This window comes from Cephus cinctus, unplaced genomic scaffold (genome assembly GCF_000341935.2).
Source record: "Cephus cinctus unplaced genomic scaffold, Ccin1 Ccin1_scaffold2579, whole genome shotgun sequence".
NCBI lineage: Eukaryota > Metazoa > Arthropoda > Insecta > Hymenoptera > Cephidae > Cephus > Cephus cinctus.
In genome coordinates, this window is record NW_014334302.1 from 165,767 (window position 1) to 183,782 (window position 18,016).

Consider the following 18,016-nt stretch of genomic DNA (forward strand, 5'->3'; position numbering starts at 1 on the left):
GTCCCGTCCGTCTCAGCCATTCCGAAGAATTCGAGGACCCGGAAGACGGAACGAACCTGTGAGAGATCACTCGACGCTAGTCATCAAACTTTTCATCGTTCTTTCATGTTATCCGGTTTAAAAGAGAGATAGCCATGCTGCGACTGCAGTCCGCCGATGCTGAGCCTATCGCTGACAAATGACGATCGGCTGTCGTCGACTCAGGACCAATCCTGTGCCGATTGTGAGCACGTGACAACGTACCGAAATTTCTACATGGCTCGGTCCCCTCTCCCCGGGAACCGAAGAGTCCGATTTGATACTCGATATTCATGTATACTTCCCAAACACATGACCAAAGTTCAGCACCGATGTACTGGAGTTTAAGAATAGCAAAATACGGAATCCAGGAATTCAATATAAAAGGGATCGTTTGGCTGTATCGAAAGAATAAGCTTTTGTCAATTTCTTGTTACGCAAATGCCGATAACGCGGAACTTGTGCGTAATTCACGGAAAAGTTAACAGAATCTCACCTCAGAGAGAAGAGTGACTGGTAAAGTGGCGCGAAATCCTGGATGAATTTCCATCCGAGTATAACGAGTGTGACGCAGGGAAAAGAGAAATGAATTCTCAGAGGAACACTCTTTGAGTCTGACGGTCGAGTTCCGCAATTCTCCTAGAATTTTGTGTCAGGAGAAATGTCTCGTAGCTTCGCCCTGATATCGCAAGAATTCGCAATAAGGACGAAAGCAGAAATCGGCATTCGGGACTCCTGAGTCACAAGAATTCCAGAGAATCCTCGAGTGCGTAATGGTTTCCGGGCCTGAGGCCTTAGATGTTGTAGGGAGCGCACTTGCACACGCACGCCACTTCCTTCGCTTAATCGCTGAGGAAACCGGCCTTACGTCTCTCTCTCTCTCTCTCTCTCTCTCTCTCTCTCTCTCTCTCTCTCTCTATCTATCTATCTTATTTTTCTAGTCTCCCGCTAGAGATATCAGAATCCAGAAGCTGATATCGTTCTGGTGAATTTCTGGCTGGATTCTCACACGATGCATCCCAGCGCAGCTCCAGTGCCAAGAAAGAACTTGCGAGCTGCAAGACATGTCGATGCATAGGATTCTATCTCGGCCCAAATTTACCAAAAGTTTAGCCCAAAATTAATAGTTGAGGGAATCCCCTTTGCGAGATCTGAGACTGAAGCTTCAAATCGGAGGGCTCCAAAATTGCCTGAATTTTCTTCCTATTCGATAAGAAAGCGTCGAGCCTCGACTCGGAATATTACTGTCGCCGATAAAAAGGCACTTGAACGATATTTATGTTGGCGCGGCCAATCGCTGAGACGCGTAGGCGTCCGGCGTCCGGCGTCCAGCGTCCGACATTCACGAGCAATTATTCTGGTATTCGCTTCCGAAGGTCCTCGATGCGATGTCTCGTAGGATTCGCGAATTGAGAACGATTGGACTGTCTGCGAATTGGGCAGGAGGGAGCAATCGCTCGCCTTAGCCGTTTCCTGCTCTCTTGTAACAAACGAAAGCCGAAGAGGCGACACGTGTCACGTGTCACGTATCACGTGTGCTTCGGAAGGCAGAGGAGGAAGAGGCGCCTTGGCCAAAGCAACTCATCTCTCTTCCTCCTGCGGCAATTCCCTTGAGACCCGAAATGAACCCTGGTCCCTCCTCGACAATAAACAATCAGCCAGATAGCCGCGACAATGTCGATCCCAAGGAACTCGAGGTTCGTCTAAAAGGCTAACTGAGGCCTCAAATAGAAAGTGGTAAGCGTGTGGGTGGACTGAAGGCGCGTTTTGACGTTCGCGCGCTCGCAGTTGGACACGCATTGGCGCCGACAGCGAAGTTGCTGCATGTGCTCGTTTCTCTTGGCCTCTCGCCGTTTCACGAACGAGAGAAAAAGTCCCGGAACTCGTTGCCTCGATTCATAATATATAATCCGATCTAAGGTTTTTTCTCATACCGATTAGATAGCGGTCGTACGAGCCGCAAGTCGTTTAGCGAGAACGATCAGATCGGTCAGAACGGTCAGAACGGGCATGCGTTGGCGGAGGTCTAAGAAGCTGAAAATTCAGCCGCTACGGCCGATCAGACGATTGATCGATTAATCTTTGCCAAGGAACGTGAACGTGGATTCCAGCCTCTATTAGGAAAAAAAGGACAATGCAGTCAAGGGAGCAGCGCCACTCGCGGTCGCCCCCCCCCCTCCCCCCTCCTGCTTTTCCCTGAAATCCACGGCTCTCTCGTCGCTCGAATGAAAATACTCGCACATGCTCGTGCAGTGGGAATGGTCACGCAAGAAAATAAATGAAAAAGGGAATTCGTTCAAAAATTATATTTCTTCCATTCTGACACGATTCGTAAACACAACATGTTTTATAAATAAACATACACAATCATCAATAATTTATACACACAGTTAAGACTTAAGTGTTGGTCGTCTCGTCTGCTAGAATTAGAAAAATACATTTGGCCAGGATTCGCCGAGCCGATCGTCCCGACGATAAATAATTAAAACGGGAATGGGACAAACTGACAATGAAATATCTTGCTACGCCACATCCGCTCAACAATACGACTTACGTTAACCGGATCATTAACATGCTCAACATATTCATAACAATAGTAAATGCACACAAGGCTACATTGACAATCTGCCGATCGTCCTTTCCGTGGGGCTTACACGCCCGCGGATTGGCGTTACGTCGCTTTAACACCGACAATAGGGCGGGGCTCTTGGCAACGAAATAACAAAATAAATAACACAAGCATTAAACATGATTAATCACTTAACAACGTAACTAGAATTACAATAAACGTACGGATGGCGGAATTTTAATAATTACACGAGGAATCCTCCAACGTGACGATCGGCAATAGCTCAAACGTCGACGCGGCGCATGGACCTTGCCTCGAGAGTCCACACTCTTTTTCCCTTACGAGCACGTTTCTTTCTTCGACGACATACTGCGTCGTCCTCTCTATCCCTCCCTATCACTCTCTGGCCCCCTCAGTCGCGTCCTCTACCGTGACTGATTAAGGACAGTGATAAGAGAGGAGGTACCGGAGATCTTCGGTAACGGATATCGAAATATCAAACTTAACGGCTATTCTCTGTCCTAAACGACACGCTTAATCATTAAAAAAAAAATCTCGATATACAAAAATACAAGGCGACATTTGTCATTGGGGCGCGATATGTATTCCGCGTCCTTTTCTCGAAAAGTGGAAAGGAACGGCAGAGGAATTTGGAAATACGCTACTGAGGAAAGGGGCTGCGCGTAAGTACGTAACCAGAGTGACAGTAAAAGTGAAAGCAGAGTGGAAAACGTAAGGCAGGAAAACGGTCATGCCCTGCACAACCAGCTTATATCTACTGTAACAAATGACGCAGCTCGATCAAAATCTTTTTTTTTTGTTTTTTTGTTTTTTTCGTAAAAGTCTTTAGCAAAAATCTTCACCGTGTATAAAAAATATTCAATTTCAATTTTCCTTAGACTACACCTTCTAGAAACACAACAACATGCGATTCCTGTGTCATTATTTCGTTATCTTTTGTTTTTTTTTCAATTAACTCGCTCGCTCACGTAGAGCGGCAATCGTGCGAATCGCGAGAATCCACTAGCCGTTCCAACGTGGGCACCCCTTTCTTAATTTACACACTTGATTCGTTCGCAGGTACGCTTTCCTTTTGCCTTCGAAGGACAAGGGCGCGGGATCCGTCATTCGGACGCCACCTCTGGCCAATATTTTCCACACAGACTCCCTTCGAAGCTAAATTCGAGCGATCCGCAAAGTTTCTTACAGAGTATAGATATCTTATTGTAGAAAATAGATCGTAAGTTAGTTGGACTGACCGTTTCAATTTGGCACATGAATACTTTCGCGCGTACGAAGACACTCCCGGGGAATGTCACTGGCGGAACACGACATACTACGTAAGAATAATGGATAAGGGAACAGGAGACGATAAAGAGGATCGTCAAAGGAAGTGGAGAAAGTCACAAGGCAGAAGGAAGAAGGATGGGCCAAATCTTTTGCCGATGGTTTAGCCAACGGAGAACTATTTACAAATAATTTTTCGCAAAAGATTCGGCCGACAGTCCGTCCTCGTGTGCGTGGCTTTTCGCCTATTTAATAGGAATGCATTTGCCTGTTTCTGGCAACTTCATCGTGGGCACTGGAGCCTCACACAGTCCGTAGATCGGAGTGAGGAGGGGAGGGGTGAAGTCAAGAGGAGCGAAGGGAGGAGAAGGGAGGGCGGACGGGTCAAGGACTGGGAGAAGGGGGAGAAGAAGGCGGGCGTCTCGAAGTAGCAGCTTCCCGAGAGATTCGCCACGACTATACGTGCAAGTACGTAGCTACGCGGAGACAGGCGCAAACACACTTATCTATAGAAGAAGCAGATATAGTAGATCTGCGAGAAAAAGCCTTTCCCTCTTATTTGCGCGATCATCCACCTCGATGAACAATACGATAATACTGTGGGTCACTGTCCCCTCTCGATGAGATGTCGCCTCCTGGCGTCGAAGACCAGAATGACAGGACACCTCCTCAGTCGAAGATCGAGCTGGTAGCTCCTCCCGTGCAGCCATGAAGATGGTCGCTCGGTCATTCAGTCTTGAGGGCTGCGGGCGAAGGAGAGGGCGTCGGCGTCGGCGTCGGCGTAGGAGTGGACACGGGTGTAGCCGTTGAACCGAAGGTGGGCGACGGGGAGGGCGAGGGCGCAACGGCCAGGGCGCGAGACGAGGGTGACTCTGGACTCTCGAGGCCTGGCACCACGAGCTCCGTCTTGGGCGTCTGGGCGCCGTCGGGGTAGCGCGGAGACGCGTGGGTCCTCATGTGTCTGGTGATCATGTCGCGGCGACAAGCCGCGTACGGACATTGCGGACACTTGTAGGGCTTCTCGCCCGTGTGGGTGCGCTGATGAGTGCTCAGGTGATCCGACCTGCTGAAGACTTGGCCGCACACCCGGCAGGTGTACGGCTTCACGCCGGTGTGCAGCCTCATGTGCCGCGTGAGCATGTCCGACCTGGCGAAGCTGCGCTTGCAAACGTCACAGAGGTAGGCTTTCGCGGAGGCGTCCTGCGCGCCCTGGCGGCGATGCCTCGAAGCCATATGCTTGGCAAGCCGATCGTGAAGGCTAAACATCTGACCGCACACCGGACACACGTAGGCCACGTCGGCCCCGGGCGGCATCTCCTCGACGACGGGCGACACCTCGAGATTGTAGCGCACGGCGACGCTCTCCTTGGTGGTCGGCGACGCCACGTCGCCCCGCACCACCGGGACGCTCACCGCTCCGCGACTCGTCACGATACCGGGCGGCAGCAACTGGAGCGCCGGTGGCTTCGCCGAATTCGAAGAAGACAACGATGAGGACTGAGACTGCGACGAGGACGAGGAGCACGTCGAAACGGCTGCAGCTGCTGCCGCGGCCGCCGCTGCCACCGCTGCTACGGCCACCACGGCGACGTTCTTCATCGAGAGGTCGAGCGGCGACTCCTGAGGGCATCCCACCGTCGAGCCATGTTCCCCGAGAGCCTTTCGGTGACGACTTCCGGCTGCCGCTGTCAGGTCCGCTTCCGCTTCAACCTCCGTCTCCGAATGTGATTGCAAACGCGAATGCTGACGCTGGTGAGCGCTCTGAGAAGGGACTGTCAGCAGGCCACGGGGTGACTCCCAGATCGGCACATCCGAGGAGTCTGACTGGCTTCGTCTTGGGAAGATGTCCGGAAGGTACTTGGTGTGGAGATAGTGCTCGAAGCTGTATGGCGTGGGTGAGACTGGCGTGAGAGGAGTCAGGGACAGGGGCGTCAGGGGCGTCAAAGGGGCGAGGGTACCAAGGGGTCCGAGAGGCGCGAGAGGTGAAGTCGGCGACGGAAGCAGCATCCCGGAGGAAGCCGTGCAGTTGGTACATCCGCAACCCGAGTATTTTGGCGCTGGATGATGATGACGATGACGATGGTGCCGATGATGATTGCTCAACTGAAGATTGCTGCGACGTGGGTGGATATCGGCTTCCTCCTCGTCCACGACTGCCATAGACTTTGGCATCTGAATGGGCGTCGGGGTGGTATCAGCCATTCTCGCGTTAGTTGAGACCGACGCAATGGTCGAGGCTGCCGGGACGGACGCCGACGCTGGGCCCTGCCCAGGCCCGCTCGTCGAGACATTTACGGGCGCCGAAGAAGAGGGACTACCTTCCTCCTTGAGTCGCAACGGAGAGAAAGTAATGCCTGGACTCTCGAGGTTCGACGATCTGGGCGAACCGAATACGTCCTCGTCCTCCTCCGACACGACGGACCCGTCGAATCTGAAGACTTCTCCTTCGGAGGGTGAGCTTCTGTGCGCCTGAAGGATATCCAGGACCTGGGAGAGCCGCTTCCGCTTGCGCGGCCGATGATTACGGTTCGCCGTCGCGGCGAGCGTGTTGTTATTTGTACATGGAGGTGGCTTCGTTGGCCCTGGGGGCGCCGCGGCGTCCTCCACGGCGCTCTCGGCCATCGTCATCGATGAGACGCGGCACCCGCCGCCTGGGCCCCTTCTTGCCCTTACTGACCCTTCTCCCACCGACGCCTCCCCTCCTACCGCGATTCTCCTCCCTCCCACCTTTTTCGCCTGCAACAATGAAGATCATGCGATTACATACGTCAGCTCATAGTCTAGCAGAGTATTGATAAGTACAGTAGTTATTATTATCGGAGGAGTAATGCTATCCCCCTTCCCGTTGTTTATTCTCTCTCTCTCTCTCTCTCTCTCTCTCTCTCTCTCTCTCTCTCTCTCTCTCTCGTGGGGAGAGGCCGAGCACGCCTGGGAGAGTATAGGTAATCCGAAGATAACGTTCAAAGAGATAGTGAAATTCTAAAGCTGCTCGGATTTGTCCGATTGTCAAAGTTCTTCCGGACAAGAAACTGCTATTCGGAAAGTTCTCCCATGTTCGACGTGACAACGGCACTTTGTCATAACACCGCGCAATCGGCCTCGGGAGATGTTTTCTCTGATCTGTTGGATCTCGTGGAGCCACGGAGGACGGATTCAATGAATATTTGAAATGTAAATAGATGCGCGGCGAGAGAGCATAAATCTGTGACGGGATATGCAGGGAAGACACGAAGCTCCGGATGCTGGGCAAAGGAAATAGTCAAGAGCGGTAGGCAGATTTCAGTCTCAGAAACGCAAAAACTTGAGACAATCCGAGGAAGCGACGACTTACAAAGTGATCGAAGAATAACAAGAGCGATACAAGAAATATTTACATTGCTGGAAACTAAAGTTTACTAAAGCATTTAAGAAATTTCCAAAACGGGGATTGATACTTCTAACGGACTCCTTCCAAATCGTGGCTTTCTTTTGCAAGAACGTTAATACTAGCCAGGTATTTGATTAAAAGGAAACAAAAAAACGGTTCTCGGAATTCCCACTCGCAATTTGGGAAAATTTCGAAGATGCATCATGGAACCGCGATGCAGTCGCGATGCAGTCGCGATGCACAAACGTTGATCGCTTCCTGCCTGCATGCAACTCGCCGGAAGAGCAATCGAATCGATAGAAGGAAAGTCGATAGAGCCACTATCGGATCAACGGATGGAGAAATAGAAGATCCGCTGAACGGTCGAGTGAATTCTCGAATCGATGCTTTTCCCCTCGGAGGGAGGATCATTCCGGGAGGGAAGAAGAGGGCGCCGCATGTATCTTTCATACAAACAGTACAAAGAGCTCCAGAATATGCGGTAAGAAAGTTAGAGACGCCGTAGGAAGGTTCGAAGGCAGGACAGTAGTATATGGCGGTTCTGGACGTCGCAGTAAGGCAAGTTTTTATCGCGGCCGCCATCTGCCGACCGATCGTCATTACCGCGCTAAGTAATCCTGCGGACGACTCTGCCGTGAGCCGTGAGCCGTGAGCCGTGAGCCGTAGGCCGTAGGCCGTGTGTCATACTATAACCTGCAGCACACCGCCGCCATGCCACTCGCGCATCCATCTGTGTCATAGTTTTGCTTTCGAGTCCCAGCTCGACGAACCCGCTCGCTATTACTTTTATGTATTGTAATTCCTACCCGAAGATGCACAATGAAGAACGAACTAATATTTAGCGTATAGGCGATTCATAATTTATTAATGGATGGGCAAAGTCATTGTATTTTTATAGGATAAAACAGTAAAATACGTGACGGAACGCGAATCGCATCACTGGAAGACCAGAAGTGACTTGATCGTGGCGAACGGACCCCAATTCACAGATCGAGAGAAACTCGAAGGTTAAAATAATATTAAGATGAAAGGCGCAACTGCGAAGAGACATGTCCTGCTCCTGCGAGTGAAGCGGCCAATCGAGAAAACTCGGCGACATTCCGGCGACATTCCGCGCGGCTGAAGACAAAGAAAAAGCATTAGCGAGAATCTTTTAAAGTTTCCGAGCAACGCGCGACGTGGACGCTTCCTAAAGTCCCAAAGTTAAGGCAGTTTCACACCGTGAGAGAGCGACGGGCGCGACGGGCGCGACAGGCGCGACTCTCCCCCTTCGATTCGTTCCCAGCCTCCTCCTCAGCCGATTCTCGACCCAAACCACGCGAGATCTTCGGTGTCTCGGATTTAAGGAGGATTCTTAGGACAGCATCGGACAGGTCGAGAGACGCGGTGGCTGCCCAAAGCCAAAATGGGAGCAGTGTAAACGGGTCTTAAGCGGCTACTCGTGGGAGTCGGACGACATCTCTCGAAGGTCCAGGCTCCAGGCTCCAGCGAATCCTTCGCTTCAGCCGCCTCTCCTTTCGAACATCAGAGAAGCCGCTCGTACGAGAGCTTTATCTCGAAATCGCGGACGCGCATGCGCACGCACTTGCGGCTTCCCGGCTTCCCGGCTTCCCGGGCAAGGCTTTCTAAATCACGGACAGTCGTCCCCATCCCGATCCTCGTGCCAAAGGCTCCTTCGGAATATCGCGCGATTCTCTCCCATATTTCTTCTTCCTTATCGACCCTTTCCTCTCTTCCGTGCGAGAGGGACTTACGAAGCACGCACATAGTAATACGCGAACAATTGCTAGCCCAGTTAACGTTAAGCCTCACCGATTCATTATAAATTGACCAACGGTCTGATAAAAGACCAAAACGGGAATGATAATGGGATATTAGGACGATTATTATTATTTCTAACAATATACCTATAGTATGTCTTACTACAATTAGTACAATTAGTACAATTAGTACAGTAGTAGCGGAGTCAGCATCGTGAGAGGAAAGGGATGCTGCCGCAGGAGGGTCCGATCGTCTTCACTCTCGACTCACGTAATTAACACGAAGCACATTCTGGTGCGGTAGCGGCACCAGACAGGTGAAGTCAGGGATTCTCAATTTCAATGGCAACGTATTTTCCAGGAGTTGCCTGAAATTATAGGCCTGCAAGTCGATTAGACTAGAAAGACTAGAAAAGAGCTCAAGTCGAAATACAATTTTCCTCTTCCGGATTTGGTTAGCCGCTTCCGCGTGCGATTGTGCCCGAAGCGAGTACAAGGGAGAATCTTTATCAAGAGAGGACGTGGTAACGGAGGGGCGCTTGTGGACCGCAAACAAATCTTTGGTTTCCCATGGAGTTTTACTTGACACATTGCCGGCGACACCTCGCATGCCGTCGCTGCCATGGTAAAGTTATCGAAAGGGTTAAGCTTCGAGTCAATATTTTTTCAAGAAAAGCACATTTGGACGTACGGATGCTGGAATGTATGGACTCTGCCAATTAACAGAAAAATATTAATAAAGCGCATCCGTTCCAGATGAATTGGTACGCGTTGAGGAAGCAGATCTGAGCTGGATTTTATTGGCAAAAAGGCCAGACGCTCCAGTACGCGAAGCCTTAAGGAACAGCCAGCCTATAGATGGGAGCCTGCGATTTGAAACCTCAAGCCAACCTAAATTTCGCCTGTGATAAGAGACATGTATGTACAATTCTACATAGCGCGGAGAAACGTAAGACATTTAGCACGTGAAGAGAGAGGGAGAGAGAGGATATATTAATTTATAGAATTTTCCGAGTTTCATGATGTATTTGCCGGCTGTCTCGCTGTCCGGCAGAAGCTGATCATGTGAACTTGCAAGTTCAGCCCCAGCGGCGGATATCGATTTCCAATTGGCCGTTTCTTCGTCACTGGGTCAAGTCTGCGTCTCTCTGAGCCTCGAGCCCGCAGGAGGGTTAACACGCCATCGTGTTCAGTGAACAACCTGCCCCTGAATGCACGGAAGGATAACTTTGCTAGATGGACTGGCTGCCCGCGCTGTTACGTTCGGTGCAGGTGGACCACACGACCACGAGAAAAATGCGAAAATCTAATATTGACCGAGGAGTTTTATGGCGTCGTTCGATTAGGCACGGTAGCTCGTTGCACGGCAGACTCATTCGCGCACTATTACTTCGAATGGATTTCCTAATTGCACCGCAATCACCGAGATTGCTCACGTTCGATCATCATCGAACTCGAAAAAATGCTATACGTAAGATCAAGATTATTTCCTTCTACGATTACTCGAGGCGAAACATTAAACGTGAAAGTCACTGTCTGCGAAGATAGAGAGACATTGACGATAGTCGCTCGATTCGAATCGAATCGGCCAGCTATAAAATCGTCATTCAAATGATTGTCCAGCGAAGAAAATGAGACAGAAAACATAGAATCTACAAGTTCATATAAATTTTTTAGATCTTTAAGATCTTTAGATCTCTCTTCCCTCGGCTCCTTTATTCTCTCGCGTATCGCGGCTTACACATCGAGTATTAAAATTATCGAGGTGCGGAAACACCCATCTAAACGTATACGTGTTCCTCGACTCCACCTACAGGCACGACTTTGCGAGGCACTTTTCTTGGCAGCAAACTATTCCAGAGGGCCGAGCCGAGGTTTCCTATCGTTCGACGAAAGAGAGAAATGCTGTTGAGGTTGACGGAGGAGACAGAGACAACAGAGACAACGGAGCGTCCAACTGCAGAGTCCATCGTGCGACGCCTGCAACTAGAGTTGCTAGAGGCGGAGGTTGCGATAGCTGGACGGCGTTGTTTGCAAACAAAACCGGAGAGCCCTGACACCTGACACCCGACACGAGCCAGCCAGCTCTCACGCGTGCTCTCGCCTCAATTACGATCGAGAGACAATCAAGTTGTTCGACGTGCGCCCTGTTTTCATTATCACCAGTCGCAAGACATTGGCTCGTAGCTGAGCGTCTCGACGCTTCTCTCCGATGGGCATTCGAGAGTCACAACTCGAGTCGGAATTCAAGGTGCAGCGCACTTACTATCCGATTAAACGTAACTCTTTCAATTAGTTCGACTATTCGTCGATTTACTTAGGCCCGTAACTAGTCTATAAGTCAATGCCAGAATTAGCCAGTGCTAAATAAAACGAAGCCAACGAAGCCTACGAAGCACATTGACTGACAAGGATTTTTGTATCTGCCTCCATATCCAGTCGAGTAATCGTCTCGTAGTCGCTAGCCCGCCATATTTCTATAGGTATTTATCATTTGTGCAGGCACACGACTTACTTTTATCTATTGTCACAGTCGGCTTTGGGTCGGCTGGCAGGCTGGAAGGGCGAAACCAGAACGAGAGGGGACGACAGCACGTTCAGCTTTTCCAGTTGGTGGGACCACACTGGCGCACACATCGACGCTATTTCTTTAAAAACGAAATTCGCTGTGTCGTCTGTCACACCAATCAGACGACCAATCACTTGAATCGTCGATGACTTTTCGAAAAAGTCCACTAGCACCAACGCAGCCAATAACATCAGCACTGTCACTAGTAGCACCAATATCAGCACCATCAACGAAATTTCGACCAGAGCGAAGCAACAGCAACAGCAACAATAACAGCACGTTCAATTCATAATTTTTATCAGCAAAAGTAACAACTTTGTTATTTCGTCTCGTTATCGCATGATTCAAACTTTCATGAGCGAAAGCTTCCTTGACTTTTCATTTCCAAACAACTCGCGCAATCTGGCTACATAATTCGAGAAATTGGTTGCAGCATCGCAACACTTGACAAGGCACGTCCTGCAGTCGTCCTTTATTCAGGCGTCAAGCTCTCGGCAGTAAAAGATTAAGTTATCGCCTCTCGCGTCTCCTCAGCACCGACAGAAGTACGTCTCTCTTCGGGGAAGTCCCATGATCCGTTGACGTAACTGACGGGGGGGGGCCAGTCATGTCACCTAAGATCCGTCCAGGTTCGAGCAGGCACAGGGGGGCAAAGGTTCCGCGCACCATGTGTAGCCACAACAACCGATCGCCATCAAATTACTCACTTGTTCACTCAAAACATTAATCTCTTGAGACGATATTCGAATACTCTTCGTCCCTCGGCGGTACGGTGATTCGAATGCGAAATGAAATTCTATCACTGCCTGATTGAATCAGTGAATAAACGAATAAGAGCACCAGGCAAGACTGGAATGTGAGGTGGAAGGAATCCAGTGACCTCTGGCCACGGCTGGAGGCTGCGTTATCCCGCGCGTGGTTGTGTCGTCGACATGTCGTTGCAGCAGGACAAGGTCCGACGGAGTGGAGTAGGATGAGTAGCAGCCACACTGGGAGGAAGAACTTTTTGTTGCGAATCGCACGCCGTCGGCCGATACGTGCGCGAGGGAAAGGACCAAGAAGGAACGGGGAAGAGTAGATGGCGATGACGACGACGGTGACGACTGCGAGGACGAGAATGAGGGTGACGTAAGGTTTGATTTCGTCGATGACGTTGATACTGAGGATGATGAAGACGACAACGACGACGAGAACAAGGAAGGCAAGTGATAACGTGGAGGTCAAAATGCGTCGCGTAACAAAAAAATTCGACGTTCCTTGTAGCGCAGTCCCGCGCCGACTGTGAGACTCACTCGTGGCGGGTGTTTGAGTTTCACGGAGGTGATATTCCCCCACTCCGGATCCTCCGGCCTCGCCCCTCCGGCGCGTGCAGCAACACCCCCCACCCTCGCGGCAACGGCTCTCCACCCTCTTCGAGCTCCGTTCTCGTTTCCCGTTCTTACGTTAGTCCCGCTCACGCTCACGTTCACGCTCACGCATACGCTACGCTCCTGGTACACTTACGCGCATGCTCTTCGCACTTACGCTGACGCTTACACTTACGCACATGCTCGCGGACTCCTTAAGCGCTACATTTTACAAGTATCGCTGGACCTCTATCCCGCTCATGCTCTTTACCTTCGAGTCTCTTATAGGAAGTTTAACGTTAGCGGCAAAGTCAACGTTAAACACAGTACAACCGGCAACGCTAGAGCTAGCGCTAGCGCTAGCGCTGGCGCGACCACCTCCCACCCCGTCCCCCTGCCAGCCTGACCGCCTGCCTGCCCACCTCCTTTTGCGATCGCGAACTAACTAACCAAGAGCGCGCGTAGGCTTCAGTAGATTCGAGGTGGGTGCGCGACCAGCACGATGCGCGGAGACGCATCGAGGAGTCCGCGACCACGCCCACCCTCCCCCTCGTTTCAAATTCGCACCGTTTCTCTCCCTTCCGCGCTTCGTCTCTCTCAATTTTTAGAACGGCAAGTGCTCAGCTATTAATAAATAGTCCATCTATCCATCTCTGTCTTTGCTCAACCGACTCCACTTTTTGTCCATGTCGGGAATGCCGAATTACGAATTACTCTCTTGCATCGAATCCTGAACTAATTGTGAGTCATGCTACAGCGCCAAATACCTCAGGATTCTGACGCCGAATTGCCTGGCTCAGGTAATATTTCGAAGGATGCGTCTTTTTTTAACCACCTGGCCTGACTTCCAATGGACGCGTATCTGGCGTTCATGTTGCGGATTACTTAAAAGAATTAGCCAATGACTTGGCACAATCACAGAGTAAACGATCGTAGGAAGGATATCGACACGCGTGTACATTTTGGTAAGTTTGAACACGTGGCTCGTTCGGCTCGAAAGTTATGACTCAGTGGAAGCGCTAAGTGCTTCGCTGCTGGAGCCACGAATTTTCACGTTGAAAGGAATGCGTGGCCCGCGGGAGGCAATGCGAAGCAATTGGTCGCGAAGCTTCAGTAGGCATTGAGAAGGAAGAAGGAGTCAAGGAAGAAGAGACGTGGATCGTTAGTGATCGTAAAAGGAAGGAGAGTCATCCTAAGGGAGGTAGGTGAACTCCGCGAGATACTCGACTCACGATGTGCGATGCACCTGGGTCACGGACCCCCCCTCCTCCTCCTTCCCTCCACCCATCATCTCCGAAGCAAGAAAGAGATTTTACCTGAGCCACGCACGAGATGATCCAGCTGTTTGATCGACCACGTGCTCCCCTTGCAAGGAAGCAGAGATCGGGGATTATAACGGCATTTTGAAAAAAAAATATAAGAGCAGAGAGCAAAGAGCTAAGGGAAAGAAAGAGACTTTAAAGGTTTAAAAAATGCAGGCGACCTTGAAGATCTACGAGGAGACGTGCGCCCACTTGTCCGGGGCCGCTTCTTCGGCCTCGGACGAGAGAGCCGAGTGGTCTCCATCTCGGCAGTGTAAACACTCTGGCTTTTCAATTTACAACTTCTGCCGATGCGCTCGCACGCTCGCACGCCTCACCTCACCTCCGGGCTCGTGCGCGCTCGTGCGCCACCAGCTTCCAACTTCCAACTTGCACGGTTCTACGCACATTCTACGCACGCTCACGCGCGACAATGTTTGTTCAAAATCTCAGCCGTCGTCTGGAGGCGCTGACGTCCCTTCCCTCTGCGAGAAGTCAACGGCCGTCCTTCGATCCTTCTTCCTTGCAGCGCGTCGCATCTTCATGAAATACCGAGACAAGTATGCACAGGGTGTTTCACTCGAATAGAATGAGATGTGGCCACAGTCCGAGATGACCCAATTGGCGAAAGAAATAAAAAATGCAAGATTTGCAGCGCATCGATCGACGTAGTCGGGATGACGCGATGACGCGATGACGCGATGACGCGATGACGCTCCTCGGGAAGAGTCTCCTCGCTCGATCGATGGGCTCGGGTTATTCGCAGGGGCCAAGCCGCCCGGAGGTGCACCGCCGCCGATAGCACGCGGAGGGAGACGCGAAGCCACAGTCACTCACACCTCGGTTGGTGCTGTGGGAGCAGGGTGAGGAGAGGAGAGGAGAGGAGAGGAGAGGAGCGGAGAGGAGCGGAGTGGAATGGATAGCGTAGGCGGGGCGCATACCAGGGGCACCTGCTCATTTACTTTGGTCTGCTCAAGTCGATTGCCGCCGCCTCGGTAGTCCCTCCGAGAGCCAAGACCGCGAGAGGGACAGCCTCATTAGGATCCTTCCCCTTCCCCTTGCCCTTCCCCTTGCCCCCCGACTACCCGCCACTCTTTGCTATTCCCGCATGCTTACTACTCTTACTCAATCGCGTACTACGCGCCTTGTATCTCCCGTCTCTGCTCAATAGTGTTCTCGAGTCTCGTGGGTTCTTCCGAGGAAAACTTTTCGCGAGTCTTTCACTCGATTAGACAACTTTGTTTGCCAAGCAGAATGAAAAAAAAAAATAAAAAGAAGAAGCAGACTCCCGTCTGCGGGAGTGGCGCTAACTCGGAAGCGCAAGATAGCCCTCTGTCGCTTTGTCGCGGGACAATGGCTTCTTCCAGTGGAACGTTTCAACGCCTAAAAGGATTTATGAGGTCGGGAAAAAATAAACCACAGCCACCCTTGGCATCGGTGATGGGCGTGCGCCGGGCCCCTTTTCCTAGAGGGGTCCGGGACTCGAGAAGAATGAGCGAAAGGCCCGAAAGCCAGGTAGAGAGCAGGGGACCTTACGCAAGGGAGAAGTCGTAACGGGGCGCCCCTGTCCTCATCGCGCATGTATTCCATAACGTCTTCGCCACGACCGTTATGACGAATCACTGCCGGCACAGCGCGGGCTCATGTGGGAACGCATGAATGCGTGCATGCGTGGATGCGTGGATGCGTGCATGCCTGAGTGCGTAATGGTGCACGGTTACGCACACCAATGCCTAGAAGTAAGACTTTGCCAACGGTACAAGAAAGTCTCAAAAAAAAGGACAGAGTCTCAGAAGAGATATTTTGTTGTTCGGCAGATCTAAACTATCACCTATACGATCGTATCGACACACGCACGTGATGGACCATTGCTCTTTCTTCTTGACCCTTTATCTTATCAAGACTTGATGACATAAGGTAATCTCTGAGAAACGCTAGAAATTGGACCGCGGTCAGCGCGGCCTTTGCAACAATCAGCTGCATCTGGCTCTCTCTCTCTCTCTCTCTTTCTCTCTTTCTCGCACCCACAGTCACCACCACGCACGAAGAAAAGGACATACAGCGGACTTGCTGTCTGGAACTACAATATAGTGTAGAGAGCAATAGCGGTCTGAGCAGTACGGAAGGCGTATGCGTGTAAGCAGCATCCAGCCTGCTACACGAAGGAGACAATGTTGGACGGCGAGTGTCAAGGCAGCCGCTCAGAGCAGATAACGTCTGGTGGCAGTCTGCTGAAGCTCTCACGGTGGTCAAGTAAAAGGAAGACAAGTCGCATTTGGAGGCGCCTGCCAAGTTACGGGTGACTACGGGCTATGAGCCGTAAGGAAATTGTTGCCCTTTATTCGTTTGCGTGGCTATTATCTGGGGCGTCGTAGGTGTCGTTGGTGTCTTTGGTGTCTTTGGTGTCTTTGGTGTCTTTGGTGTCGTAGACTCCGTAGGCGTGTAAACTGGCTACCGTTAAGATTTATAGGTAGCCAGATCTCTCGCGACACATTCGTCCCAAGTCGTGTCGAACATCTGCAAACGGGCGAGGACAAACGAGCACCTAGTAGCGCTTATGTCTCCGATTTCAAAAAACACATTTCAAAAAACACCCTCCCTCCCAGTCTTTATTATTCCCTCTCCCTTCTTATTTTTCCATCTTTTCTTCTTCGTGATAAACGAAACGTGGTGCGACCCAGCGCGATTACAAGAGCCCTATTGAGGTAAGACCATTCCTTGCAACAAAGAAGATCCATCACTGATAAATCTGCTTCCTCGTATCTTTGAGATAGGAGCCTGCAATGTCGAATGTTGTGACTCTTCTCCTGAGAATCCGTCAGCGAAACAATATTTTCTGGAGCCCCATGACGAAATCGCGTGGATCACGTGCGTCGACCAATCTGGTTTCCCCGGCAAACATTGTTTTACAGATGCGAAGAAGCTGCCTGAGAAACTTTCGAGATTCTCCTACCGTTTCACTCTCCAACTTAATTGTACTTCGCTTCAGGTTTACACTACTTTACTTACTTTGTGTAGAAAAGATGTTAGGACGGAAGGACTCAATGATGAACAATCAATGGCGCCGATGGAGACGCGGAAAAGCGTCGTCGCCTCCTCGTGATTCGTGTTGACTTATCGGCACCTCACGTTAATACACTCGGATAGTCACATATATGCAGCACACCTGCAGGTATCAGCAGCCAAGTCACAGATCGGATCACTGATCGGAATATTGAGAATCTCCCTATTCAGGTAATTTTGATAGGTGCGTCTTTCACGTCTTTCACGTCTTTCACGCTTCCACTCACACACATCCTCGTGCACCTGCGTGTACCACGCAGTGCACTCTTTTTCGATCGACACGTTTTCGTTTATTACTCCAAGAGATATAGGAACTATAGGTCTCTCTTTTGTACCAACAACAAAACAACAAACAGTCTCACGAGAATAAGCAATGCCATAAACAAGGGGGGCGGCGAAGGAATTCGAGATGTCGAATTACGAAGATTGGCGGCGTCGGAGGCGTCGGAGGCGTCGGAGGCGTCGGAGGCTCGCGAGGGTCGAAGTAGGAACGTCGAGGGAGCCTCTGGAAGCGACCGTTTTCGCCGTGATCCCGTAGAGACGCACTCAGCGTCTGCAACAGGTGAGTAGTAACTGTGCGTAGTAGCGGACAGTCTGCGACTAAACCGCCAGTATGATCACCACCTCACGAGCTACTCCACGATCCTCCTTCTCATCTGTTCCCGCATCTCGCATCTCTCTTCTCTCGTCTCCTTCCACTTCCCTTCCCCGCCCGTCAACACGCACACTCCCTCCC

General features: G+C 51.0%; 1 protein-coding gene across 2 annotated transcripts; it reads right to left on the minus strand.

Moving 5' to 3' along the window:
* Window positions 1-2,309: 2,309 nt before the first annotated feature.
* On the minus strand, window positions 2,310-17,904 carry LOC107274253 (protein glass). 2 transcript variants are annotated; one of them, XM_025091517.1, is made up of 2 exons: window positions 17,227-17,904; window positions 2,310-6,610 (listed from the first exon to the last, which is right to left on the minus strand). In XM_025091517.1, the coding sequence occupies exon 2, from the start codon at window positions 6,500-6,502 to the stop codon at window positions 4,601-4,603; it is 1,902 nt and encodes a 633-aa protein (XP_024947285.1). In that variant the 5' UTR covers window positions 6,503-6,610; window positions 17,227-17,904; the 3' UTR covers window positions 2,310-4,600. The 2 variants fall into 2 exon arrangements, with proteins under 2 accessions (XP_024947285.1, XP_024947284.1); XM_025091516.1 differs by lacking the exon at window positions 17,227-17,904 and adding an exon at window positions 11,517-12,965.
* Window positions 17,905-18,016: the final 112 nt, after the last annotated feature.

What these genes read in the sequence shown, in the direction of transcription:
- LOC107274253 (XM_025091517.1), bottom strand. Translation starts at nt 6,502, where the DNA reads ATGACGATGGCCGAGAGCGCCGTGGAGGACGCCGCGGCGCCCCCAGGG.